At 32.3% G+C, this 13,830-nt stretch overlaps 1 protein-coding gene across 2 annotated transcripts in view; it reads right to left on the reverse strand.

The window, feature by feature from the left end:
- Positions 1-12,859, reverse strand: part of LOC118182101 (serine/threonine-protein kinase VRK1-like) — a 46,766-nt gene extending 33,907 nt beyond the window's left edge. The window contains exons 1-3 of one of the 2 annotated variants that reach the window (XM_035351388.2): positions 12,701-12,859; positions 3,823-3,969; positions 3,678-3,724 (exon numbers count right to left, since the gene is read on the reverse strand). In XM_035351388.2, the coding sequence (XP_035207279.1) occupies positions 3,678-3,724; positions 3,823-3,969; positions 12,701-12,713 (207 nt within the window). In that variant the 5' untranslated portion in view covers positions 12,714-12,859. The remainder of the gene's footprint in view (positions 1-3,677; positions 3,725-3,822; positions 3,970-12,700) is intronic. The other variant, XM_035351389.2, reaches the window with a different exon arrangement.
- Positions 12,860-13,830: the final 971 nt, after the last annotated feature.

The raw sequence follows: 13,830 nt of genomic DNA on the forward strand, positions 1-13,830 counted from the left end.
TTTCTTTTGAGTAAACTACATTTGCTTTTAATGGATGCATTGAAAGCTAAGCGTACTCACTTTAGAAGATTATTTACTAAAGTGTTAAATTATAACGAAAAAACTGAAACTATGTTATTGGAGGATCTAAAGCTTCTGAAATTAAAACTATTGGAAGAGAAAGCAAAGCAAATGCTAGAAAACAAAGAGTTAAATAGAAATAAATTATTTCATTCCACAGAAAGTGAAGATGCAATAAATAATCTTTTGAGCCTGAAATTTATACTGATAAATGGAACACGCTAGAATCTCAGCTTTCAATCCTTCTAGTTGACGCAGATCGTAACTCTTGCTATTCCCATAAACAGTGTTTCTAAAAAGACAATTCTTCACTATCCTAAGCTAAAAATGCCCCAGCTTGATGGTGTTATTAAAACCTGATTGGTTTTGGGGACAATTGAAAAAAACTGATAGTGACCCAAGTTTAGGCGTTCATGAAAAATTTGCATATTTAACTGCAGATATTGGAGAGAGGATTGCTCACCGAGGAATTAAGTTTGCCCCATGTGGTTCAAAGCAAAAAGTTACAGCAAGTTGAAAGCAAGTTACAGCAACAAAAGTTTAGAATCCCGCAATAAAGTTACAGCAAAGGTTTAGAGCAATTACAAGTGTGCTATAGTAAAGAAGACCCCCTGATGGTGCATGTTAGAGATTTACTTTCTTTAATCTTAGAGAAAAATTCAAGTAAGAAGTTGATCAAGTAAGCAAAATGAATCAATTCATTTTTCTTATGTTCATGGACACCGCAGAAATTTTGGAAATGAGAGAGCTAATGTTCTAGCAAAGCTAATCCTGAAACATCACATTTATTTAAATCTTTGTGTCCCTGCTTCTCAGTAGAAGCACTTTTATAGAAATGATGCTATCTGCATTTGGAACAGATAGATTGCATTTGTATCGAGCCTCACTAAAAGCACAATGGACCAAAAGTTTTTTTTTCCTACTATTTTTCAGAGAGTAAAAATTGTACAATTTTCAAAAGATTTTAAAGTAACTCAATTTTTGATTACATATGGCAATTTTAAGAGCTATTTAAACCGATATGGACTTGCTTCAAGTGCTTTGATGGTGCATGTTAGAGATTTACTTTCTTTAGTCTTAGAGAGTTTAAATACTATCTAATCAATCTGCAGTAGTAGCGATGAAGATATAAAGCATATTCTTCTTGAGTGGTTCATCATGTCCAGCAGAGAATGATATTTCAAGCAACTTTGATGAGGTATAAAATCCCAGGAGAATTTTTACATTAAAATCAATAAAATAATTTTTGGGAAATTTATGCTTTCTTAGTGAAAACCCTGGCTGGTCAGAGGATTAGGGAATGCTCTAAAGTGACTGGACATCTACATATCTATATAACAGATACTGGCAGGCAAGAGAGAAACTTCAAGATCTTCACACTGTTTTACTTTTTCCTTCTGACCAAATTATGTTCCAAATTTTACATTTTGTACTTTTTCATATGTTTGTTTCAAGGTTCATACACATTTTTGCACATGAAAATTAAGTACTTTTAAGGACCTGTAACGAATAAAATTAAGGACATATCAGCTAATGGAACTGAATAATTCAATTAGATTTCTTCTATGCCTGAATTTAGTGACATTTCATTTAAGTTTTAAAAACAGTTAACTTTACGTTCATTTATATATATATATAGATATCCTTCATTTTGTTACGTACTTATTCAGTCAAGAGATTTAATAAATAGCAAGCAGATTTTATGTCAAACATCATAGGTTAAAATGAGAAGTAAAATCATAATCAACATAATCTGTAACAGAAGACTGGCTGTTGCCACCACTGCTGTACACTTAGAGGGAGACATGATCAGAACAGACCTGAATGCCTGATGTTGGTAAGTTTTGAAAGTTAGGTTTTGCCTGTCTGATACAGTTAATGCTGTAGCTTTAAATTCCCAAATTAATAACATTTCACAATTTAAAGCACATATAATTGATTTTTAAACATTAAAGGCTACAAAACATTTACGTTTTGTAAACACAACAAACTACATAATATTTATGCATCTTTTTTGACTAATACATATCAATTTCCTTCTCTTTAAGCATCTTTTCTAGCAATAAGAAATTTGTTTCAATATGCAGACCAATGTTCCCACTAGGTTTTGTTTCATCTCCTAACTTGTCAATGACTCGATAATTAACCTATGAGGTATCACTTGATTTGGTAAACAATGAGTAGTCTAAAACATCTAACAGACGTGAAGCAAATTATCGCCATGTCTGAAATTAAGTACAAAGTAGAATAAAGGTTTAAATAAACTTGTTTATTTAAACTGAACTTGGAACATAAAGGCACATTCTTTTGCTAACAAAATCTACTACAGCTGTCGCCCAGATGGTAGTGGTTAGGGGAGCCTACTACGGTACTGAAGGGACCAGGTTCAAATCCCAGAAAAGACATTGGTGTTTGTAAATGTATAGGTGTCAGTGTAGCATGGTGGCACTCCAAATATTTGATGACCTGAAAGTCCTCTCATGTGGATTGGTGGTAGAGGAGAAGGATGGGTGACACCCAGATCCCCCCACTGGGATGCTCTCCCTCAAAATTAAGGGGGGAAATAGAAGTCCAACCTCTCTTCAGAGTGGGCTCTGGCAACCACTGTTCCATGTAATATGGACAAGACAACAACATCAACTACAGTTGGTGGTGATGTAACTTATGTGTGTAATTAAAAATGCGAGTCAAAGACTACTCAATTTATAAGTTGGCTCAGTAACTCTATCTAATAAATTCTAATAGCGGCAGCGATAACGCAAAGCCGAATAATTACAAATTATAAGAGCTGGCAGGAACTAATGCAGCATGCAAGCGGAGGCCAGAAACACACTTCTGTCTTATTATCCAAAAACCTCAGTTTAAATACTATCTAATCAATTTGCATTCAAGTGAGAAAATGAAAAGGAGAAGTTACAGCAAAAGGGTGAAATTATAAAGAACTAGTTATTTTACATAATAATATCTGTACATATCTTTGAAGACTAATTTTCTTTCTCTTTATGTATTCAGTTTCTTTCAATAAATTTCCTCTTCATTTCAGAATTTGTGGATTTAATTAAAGATTTCTATTATTCTAAAAACTACATATAGTTAGAACATATAGAAGCTGCTAATTTTATGCAGCATGAACATGGAGAATAAATATGAAATGATATATGATCAGAGCCAGTATGGCAGATGAATCTTTTAAGTTGTCAGTTTTCAATTTCTTCATTAATAGAAAAATTCCTTTTTATAGCTGCCTGTCCACATAAGATTAAGAGGCAATTTTTTTTTTTTAATTCAAAATGAATGTGGAAAAATAGACCGGTATTAACCGAGGGGGAAGTATTACTTAATTTTCAAACAATTTTTGGCTGAATAGCACTAAATATCGAGTGATTAATTTTTTTTAATTTAAATGCCCCATAAATATCTAAATATTATTAGATATAATATTTACCTTGACAATTATTGTTTGAAAAATAATGATAACATTACCAGGATAATTTTTTCCCAAATCATATCATGAACATATTCTTAAAAGTGTTTAAATTAATAGCAAATGCAATTTCAAGTTAAATATTTTAGTAACAAAACAATACAAATGAAAAACTGTAATACTGATTACTTACAACTTTGATAACATAATCAAAATTCTTTGGATTGTTGGATTCAGCAGCTATGGAAAATAAATAACAAGTTTAGAAAAAATATTAAAAAAAAAAACAGTAACTAAAGCCTCAATATTATTTTACAAATAGATAAAAAAACACATACCAAAGTATACTGTTCCAAATCCACCAGATCCAATTTTTTTCCCAAATACCCAAGACTTTTTGGTTGTATCACTTACTGCAAAACCTTCAGGTATAGGTTCTGGAAGCTTATGGCCTTTTGCAGCTTTTTGACGGGGAACTTTTTTCGCTACAAAATAAATAAAAGATGCCAATGGTATAATTTTTTTATATTTTGAAAAATGTGAGATAAAAAAAAACCCCTATGGAACATTAATAATTTACTTTAAACTAGCAGCTTTGCTGCCAGCCTTCGTCTGGCTTTTAGATGTACTGGAAAAATGGCTGAAGGAAACACCAAATGTTAAATTTAAAAACTGCATAGAATTTTACTCTGCAGAACAACTTCATGAAAAAAAAGCTATTACGTATAACAAAATTAAAATGAAATAAGCAATATCCCTTAATACAAATATTAATTATCCTAATAAATAAATTAACCAACTTCCCTTTGGAAAATCTTAAGAACTCAAATGGTATAAAGGTTGTTAAGAACTTCCTTAAAAAATCATTCAAAACTTTTCAACATCTTAAAAACAGTGAAATGAGCAATAAATAACATAAAAGAATACAAAAAAAAAAAAAAAAAAAAATTCTGAAAAGCAAAACATAATTAATGATATTTTATCTTATATTTTCAAGAGAAAAAAATTACAATGAAATAAGCTATATCTCTTAATACAAATATTAATTATCCTAATAAAAAAATTAACCAACTTTCTGTCGAAGAAAAAAAATTCATGCAAACCTTTTCAATATCTTACAAACAGTGAAATAAGCAAAAAATAACATGAAAGCAACTCAAAAAACATAAAATGCTGCACAGAATTTCACTCTGCAGAACAACTTTATCAAAAAAAAAAAAATAAATAAATAAAAATTCATTAAATATATATATAAATGACAATGAAATATGCCAATCTCTAAAAGCGTGACATAAGAAATACGATGAAAAATTGTTGCCTTACCCATATTTCTAAAAGAATGAAACTATTCAAAATGATGCGATTTTATCAAAAATCTATCAACAACAAAAGACTGTTGCCAAAATCACATTTTTAAAGATGTGAGATGTGAGAAGTATACTCGGAAGCTTCATTTAAAAAATTCTTTAAAAATACAAAAGATTATTATTTTTCCAAAATTCTTTTTGTAAAAGCAGTCACAAGGATGAAAGTTTAATGTGTCCAAAAATCAAAGAAAAATAAACTGTACATTTTTAAAAATAAACTTTTTTAGAAAAAATCCCATTGAAAAGGTGTTAAGCTTCCTTTGTTAAATAAATTCACATTTAATCGATTTATTGGAACACAAAATTTATTTTAAGTTCGTAAAATAGCTAAGTGCCTACGTTTCATGACGATGTGAGAAGAGAGTGGGTAGAGTAAAATCTCGCTTTCCTATAGCCCATTATGTCTCCAAATGACGCGATTTCGTCACAAAACATAAAATAAAAAAATTCGAATTCGAATTTCGAAAAAATCGCTTCGAGGTGCACTGGCTCTTGTCTAGGTGTACCTATGTACCAAATTTCGTAGTCGTGGGTCTATTAGCTTACGCGCAGCGCGAACGAAAGACAGACACACACACACACAGACAGACTCTTTCTTTTATTATATGTCGAGATTAAGATTCTACTTGAAATTAATGTAGATAATTACTGATAGAATTACATTTTTGTAGCGTAGTTTACGTGAGATGAGATCATGTGATACGAATCGGCGAATCAGGATGTTGAACCATGAAAGCAAAGTTAATTCTTAATGTCTTTTTACAAATTTATTGTCTTTATTTATTAGCTTTTTACATAATTTTAAACCATATTAAAATGTTTATGTCTTCAAAATAAAAAATTCTTAGAACTAACATTTTTTATGTACATACTGTATGCTGTCGTCAACAAAGTCTGCTTGGCGAGGTTTGTGCCGGTGAAACGGAAAGCACCAATATTTTCTTAGAAGAGTTAGTTTCTTTATTTTTCCAATTTTACAATATTTTTTAAAGTAATCAATTTAAAGTTCTGTAGTTCAGTTAATAGCATTTTTCATTTCTCAGCACTTTCTGATTATCTTCACCCAAAAGCTATAAAGTATTGTTCAGGCAGTGCATTGAGTCATCAATAATCATTTACCTGACAAAAAAATGATGTCACCAAAAAATATTTACGTGGTAACCCAGGTATGCATGTTTCTTTCCCTCTACTTTTATGAAAATTTTCATCAGTGTGACTGCAGATTATGATGGGAATTCCAGCATTTTATCATTGTTGCGGACCACTCACCGAGTTCTGACATCTCTGGCAAAATCTTCGACTTAGCTTTCTGCATGCATAAAGAGTAATGGGCCTCCTTTCCCTCTTTTTAGGATTTCCTGCATAAGGCCAAATAATACTTGTGCGATTCTCCAATTTCTTTCTTTTTTTTTTTTTTTTTTTGGAAAAACCGATTGCTGCGTTCATGAGAAGAAAAATTGCACACACACACTTAAAAAACGTTTTGACGGCAACAAAGATTGCAGAAAAAATAAATGGCACTAAGATGCATCACTGAAATTTATGTAAAGACATCTAAATGAACTTTTCCTTTCACAGTCATCAATCAGTTCACGAGTACTCTCTAAAGCCATCAACATGTTCACAACATTTTGGTGTGATACACATAATCAGAAAGCATATATTTTTTTTAATGTAAAATGGAAGTTGAATAAAAACTCAAAAATTCTTCGGGGATACTCAGATAATAGGCACTTGGCAAACTTCCTGAAATCGTTTTCAGCAACTTGGGCGATAAGTGCCATACAGTGGGAGGACAGTTTAGGTTGCTAGTTTAGACCTTCACTAAGCTAGGAAGAAAGGGAAATTGGTTAATCTTTGGATTATGGTAACTTGGCGATTTTTTGGCGACCAACTCTGCTACAGCAATCTGCTAGTTTTTGTTTGGACGCCATTTTGTTTTCACAAAGTAAAGGCATGTTTCTTTTTTTTTTTTTTTTTTTTTTTTTTTTTTGTTTTTTACTCAACATTTTTTTTCCAACAATCTGCTAGCCGAATTACGCTTATGCTAGAACTTTTAAGGAACAAAAGTGCTTAATCATGAGGAAGATTAGGTGCGAAATTGGGAGAAAGTGCAGAATCGCAGACTGCTTGCTGCGTTTTTAAGAATTGCACATACACGGTAACCATGTACACGTCGACCTATTTTCACTTAAAAAGACATCCTAGAATTGCACAAAAATGGCATTGCGCACACTCTTGACTTTATCCATGTACACTGCTAAAGTCCTAGCTAGTAAACCTTATCGCCTTACAAAAATGTCGCCAAACAACCTGTTACCACATTCCAAAGATTAGCCGGGATATTTTCTTGCGATATGTAAATACTTATGCACCATACTTTGGCTGTCACAAGAAGTTTTACTATATAAGCAAAATACAGTCAAAAGTCTTTAATCCGGACTCGTCGGGACTTTGGCGATTTCGGATTATAGATCATCAGTTTAAATCTGGTAAGATGGCATGCAGAAATTATAATATTAAAAATATGAAACCATAATTTATGAAATAAAGAGCAATTATGATCTAAGGGGTATCAAAATTTACAAAAAAAGGGTAGAGTAGACTTTAAGGTACCCCTTATATTATGGCGAAGTTGCTGTTTGATTTATCGCCAAGTTGTTGTTTCAGTTATGGTAGCCTGAGTAGTTAAATGTTATGAAACCCTACTGTGACGTAATCGGGTGCATGATTCTGGGAAAATATTGAATCATGAGATGTTTTGTAAGTGTTTTGTGGTGTGTGTTGGTTTGATTCTTTAGATGGTAGAATGGTCGAATGTAGTAAGATTAATATGAAGTTTCTGTACGATTTGGAGGAAAAGGGGAGAAGAGCTTTAATTGACTGGTGTGTAAATGAAGGTTTACTTAGTAGCCATTATAAGTGTCCTGTATGCAGGAAGGATACGCGTCTAGTCGAACGTAAAAACCGTTTAGATGGATTTGAATGGGTTTGTAGGAAGAAAGGTTCACATGGTCACTATGTGAAGTGTTCGATCAGAAAGAGTAACTGGTTTGAAAAAAATCATTTGAGTATGATTGATATTTTGATTTTTATGTGGCTCTGGGTGTACAAAGCGAACTCGAAAATCATGGTAAGTGAATATTTACTTTTGGTAGTGCTTATTAAATGTATAACATGTTTTTCCTTTTTTTATGTTATTTTATTGTTTGGTATAAAATGTATTTTATTGAGATTATGTATTTTTCGCTTGCCTATATTGTAGAATTTGGTGCTCCTTTGACTTTTTAATTGAAAATATATGAATGTGTACATGGACAGAGTAAAGGGAGTGTGCAATGCAAGTTTGTGCAATTCGGGGATTTTTTTTCAAGTGAAAATATGTCGATGTGTACATGGATAAAGTCAAAGGAGTGCACAATGCCATTTTTGTGCAATTCGGAGATTTTTTTGTCAGTGAAAATAAATCGATGTGTACATGGATACCGAGTTTGTGCAATTGTTTGTCTTGATATTTTGGCTTGCGAAGTGGCGATTTTTGTTTAAAAATCGCCGCTTCGCAAGCCAAAATAACGAGTCAAAGAATTGCACAAAATCGGTATCCATGTACCGCCAAAAATCGCCAAGGGGTACCCTAAACTATACTTTTACCCCCTCAAAAAAAGCTTAATATTTATTTGTTTACTTTATTAAACATTTCTTTCAACGTGTGCATGCGCAAATCATACATTACGCATAGTCAAAATTAGAAAATTGGGCTGATCTTTGGAATATGGTAACTGGTAGTTTGACGACATTTTGGAGGCGATAAAGGTTACTAACTAGGACTTTGGTAATAATGTGAGAAGCACTCAGTTCCGATTACGCATTATTTTGTGTGAGGGAAATGACAGATCATGAGATATGTCATGTGACATTAATGGACGAATTACAGTTCTTTAATCGGAAAAGGGGAGAAATCTGGAAATTCTGTATTTAGCTTTATTCTGTGTTGTGTGAAACAGTGTTGGTTAATTTTTGGATCCCATGGCCCTAACTAAAGCGAATTCGAAATGGGTATTTAGGCATTGTGATAAAGAGAATTTTGCTATTTATTTAGCGGAGGAAGTATGGAGGAAAAATTCGCAGAAAAAATCTTTCAATAATTTTATTGAATGAATTAGAAAAGTGTATCTGCAACGTAATCAAAATTCTGAATAAGATTAGGTAAGTTAGTATTTTTAATTATTTGAGGATATTATTTTTATGCGCTGTTCTAAATGTAAGGAGTAAATAAAGTAATATGGTATTATTGGAAAATCGTCATTAACAATGATTTAGTTTAAAGTAATTAGGATTGTAAGCTAATTTTTTTTTAATTTAATATATGTGCTTATTTATATTTTAAGTAGTGTTTTTAAATTTAATTATATTTTAGTTAAATGATAGTTATTTTGTGAATTATATGTTTGTAGGAATTTGGTATACGTTTCAGTGGAAGTAAACGTGCATGGAAATAATTTAAATATTTGACACTAAGTATTTGTAACCATTTGTAATGTTTGCGGTATGAATTCGTTGGTGACGTTTATAATATAATAGATAATTTAGAGGTAAAAGTTTTTGGATATTTTATTTATTTTATACGTAGAAATGTTCATATTTGGAAAGGGTATATACTTTTTCGCGATCAGGTAATTTCATATATGTTCTTTTTACCGGATTTAAAGATTCACAAAATTTTCATGCATTTTCGTGAAATTTTTCTAATTTATGAGAAAAAAAGCAGTGTACATGGATATAGTGAAGAGTGTGCGCAATGCCATTTTTGTGCAATTCTGGGATGTTTTTTTAAGTAAAAATAAGTCGACGTGTACATGGTTTAGTGATATTTTAATTAAATGATATTTATTTTGTGAATTTTATGTTTGTAGGAATTTGGTATATGTTTCAGTTGAAGTAAACGTGCATGGAAATAATTTAAATATTTGACACTAAGTATTTGTAACCATTTGTAATGTTTGCGGTATGAAATCGTTGGTGACGTTTGTAACATAATAGATAATTTAGAGGTAAAAGTTTTTGGATATTTTATTTATTTTATACATGGAAATTTTCATCCTTGGAAAGGGTATATACCTTTTTCACGATCAGGTAATTTCATATATGTGCTTTTTACCAATATATGTGCTTTTTACAAACAATTAAAGATTCACAGAATTTTTTTGCATTTTCGTGCAAATTTTTGTAATTTATGAGAAAATAGCAGTGTAGATGGATAAAGTTAAAAGTGTGTGCAATGCCATTTTTGTGCAATTCTGGGATGTTTTTTTTTAAGTAAAAATAAGTCGACATGTAAATGGTTACTGTGTATGTGCTATTTTGAAAAACGCGCAAGGAGTTTGCGACTGTGCATTTTTTCCCAATTTTGCAGTTAATATTTGTCATAATTAAGCAGTTTTGTTATATAAAATTTCTAGCATAAGTGTAATTCGGCTAGTAGATTGTTGGAAAAAATGTTCAGTAAATAAAAAGAAAAGAAACATGTCTTTACTTCGTGAAGACAAAATGGCGGCGAAAAAAAAATAGAGGGTTGCTGTAGCAGAGTTGGTCGCCAAATTTTCGCCAAGTTACCATAATCCAAAGATCGACCGAAAATTGCAACCAGAAAAAACTATTTGATGTGTACTCGTGATAGTTATAATGACGAGGAATTTGATTTAAATCATGTCAAAGATGGAATACATCGAGATGAAATACTACATTTAGTAAGGAATTATAAGCTGAATAAAATAAAAACATCTGCCCTGAAGATAAGGATAACGCTGACAGATAAACTTCCAGTTCATTGCACGCTGCAACGTTCCCCTCCCCCTACCCCACACAGCAGCGTGAAATTGATAAACAGATTTCGGAATGGTTAGAGAAACAAAGGATATGCCTTTATCCATTTTTTGCAGCAATTCTACTTTTTGTTTGATAGCTATCGAAACATACTTTCACTTTGTAGATCCTTTGGCAACTCCAGCATCGGAAATTCTATTTGACATAATCGAAAGTTCAAGCTTACTTTTATAAAATTGCTCTAACAGTCTGCAAAAAATAATAAGCCGGATCCAATTTGAAGATTAAGGAACAACACAATCTGCAACATTAACTGAAATAGATAATTAGATAATTTTAACTTACCTTATACCGTCTGTTATACATTAAACGCGCATGCCTAAACATATTATGCGCATGCGTAAAAGTATCACACGCATGCGCAGAAAGTTTGTAGCTTTGAGGTCCGAATTATAGATCATTCCGGATAAAGGGTGTCCAGATTAATGACTTTTGACTGTATAAGACAGTTTTCAAGACATATTCTAAAGTACGTTACAGAATTAAAACTTAAAACTGCTCTGCATAACCCAGGATTTGTAGTCACCGTAGATTAAGTTCAAGAAAGAAGTGTAAATTGTTTTGGTGTCGTGACTATATATGAGTTATCTGTCACATGATTACCTTAATAAAATTGGTTTAATCCTAGTATATGGTACACACAGGATTTGGCGACATTATGATGATCAGTAAATGTGGTGTTTTATGAAGAGCAGTAAATGAACATTTTGCTGTAGGCGAAAATTGGTGAATCTTCGGATTATGGTAACTTGGCGGTTTTTTGGCGAAACTTTGGCGACCAACCCTGCTACGGCAACCTGCTAGTTTCTTTTTTGGACACCATTTTGTTTTCACGAAGTAAAGATAATTTTTTTTTTTACACAACATTTTTTCCTACAATCTGCTAAACGAATTATGCTTATGATAGAACTTTTATGGAGCAAAAGTGCTTAATCATGACGAAGATTAGGAGAAAGCGTAGAATCGCCCACTGTTTGCCGTGCATATACATGGTGTCCATGTACACGTCGACCTATTTTCACTTAAAAAAAATGGCATTGTGCACACTCTTGACTTTATCCATGCACACATCAACCTATTTTCACTTAAAAAGTCAAAGAAAATTGACAAAAATCCATTTCTTCTTACTCTTGTAAAAAGCGCCAAACAAGTAAGCGGACAATTCTGCACTTTAGCAGCAGAATTGTTTCTAAGTGCTTATTAGCTAAAATCCCCATTGGAATTTTCCAGAAAATGTCACATTACGTCTCCTGATCTCTCATTTCTGTGAGACAAAATAATCTGTGATTCGAACTGTGTACTTTTCAGATTATTGCTGAAGTCCTAACTAGTAACCTTTATCGCCTTACCAAAATGTCGCCAAACTACCTGTTACCATATTCCAAAGATTAGCTCTAAAATTTTTTAAATCATACCAAGCTCGTACCATATACTAGGATTTTACCATAAAATTTACTTCTATAATTGCATTTCTATAACAGATATTGGTTTAATCCTAGTATCCGGTGCACACGGGATTTGGCGACTTCATGAGCAGTCAAAACGGGACATATACGATGGGCCATTCAAAGAATATATATATATTTATACATAGTATATACATAAACATTCTTTGGGTCATTTTTTAGTGTTGCCGATAATTTTCAAAATCGGGCCAAGGTTTCACCGTTTTACCCAGATATTTATGAAGGTTAAACTATGCAAATTCATTTCATCTCAAATACAGAATATACAGCGACTCTATAAACGCTGAACGACTTTAACCAAATCTGCCAAATTCAAGAATAAACCATATCATATTACTGTAAGATTGTTTAATATACACAATTTAATAACATCACCATAGAAAAGGGAGAGGTTAAAATGAATCAGAAATAAAAACACAGTAGATGTAGTGCTACACTGCATTTCTAAAGCGAAACTTATATTACACTGATAACAGCACTATTACTAATACTCGACTTACCTGCTCCAGCCATTACTGTCAATTTTAAGTATCAGTGCTAATAGAAAGTTGCGTTATCACAAAACCTGAAATTTAGAGTCGTTAAAAAAAAAAAAAAAAATTAGATATATGCATAACACATATAATGGACAAGACCCGCACAAAAAATTAAAAATTGTTGCCACTTCATAATATCTAAATGCATGCAGCCAGTCAACGGAGTAACGGAGGCATACGTCACAGAAGATTCGAGTGAGTAAACTTAACGAAGTAAGCCAAACTCTTCCCCCCTAATGCGCGAAACAGTGTTTTATCTTAGATAACAAGTTACTCATTTATAAGTCCGTTCTACGCCCATTACTTTGTTATGCATGCCCAGGCTCGGCTTATGTAAATCAAAAAGAAAAAGATTATAAACGGTGCAGAAATGTGTTCTTCGCCGAATTACAAATTTTCATTCGATCTTACGCAATAGAGTAACGAAAAATTTAACGTAGCATAACGTAACGGAAACGCGTTCACGAAAAACTTAACGTAGCATTGCTTATATGGAAATTTCCGGTTATGTTTTTACCACCAATCCTCGAATTCCATATCACAGATTATGTTCTTACTGCATTAATATAATATTAACAAGACATAGTGCACAATAAAAATTAAGCTTTATTTAGGAACTTCGCGCACACTGCCCGACAGCCTGCCTGTTTCGCTCTGCTCGCTACTCGTAAGAAATTTCTCCTCTAGGGTTGCCACACTTATCGGAGGGCGCAAGGCGCGCTCCTTATCGCCATCACCACAGAGTTTCCCCCCAGTTCCTTTAATGACTATTCAAAGGAACGACATAGGTTATGAAATTATCTTAGAGGATCCGTACTGTCGGGTATTTTTTACATGATTACAAAATTAGAATATAAAATTAGAAAAGATCAAAATGCAATTCAATATATAACAAGGTATTGACACATATAATAAACATGAAATAACAAGAAATATGTTAAGATATGAATTTTAAAAAAGTGTTTTAAATTGTTATGTAAGAAGCAAGTTTCTTAGGGAAGTGAACATGTCTTCCCAATCTGGTGACAGTTTGTGTCTTAGAGAGTTCGTTTGCAGATTTATTCTGCTGAACTGTCTTTAAGTCTTTATTTGTT

Source organism: Stegodyphus dumicola, chromosome 6 (genome assembly GCF_044657685.1).
Source record: "Stegodyphus dumicola isolate Sdum_Otavi_A_Nest chromosome 6, ASM4465768v1".
Taxonomy (NCBI): domain Eukaryota; kingdom Metazoa; phylum Arthropoda; class Arachnida; order Araneae; family Eresidae; genus Stegodyphus; species Stegodyphus dumicola.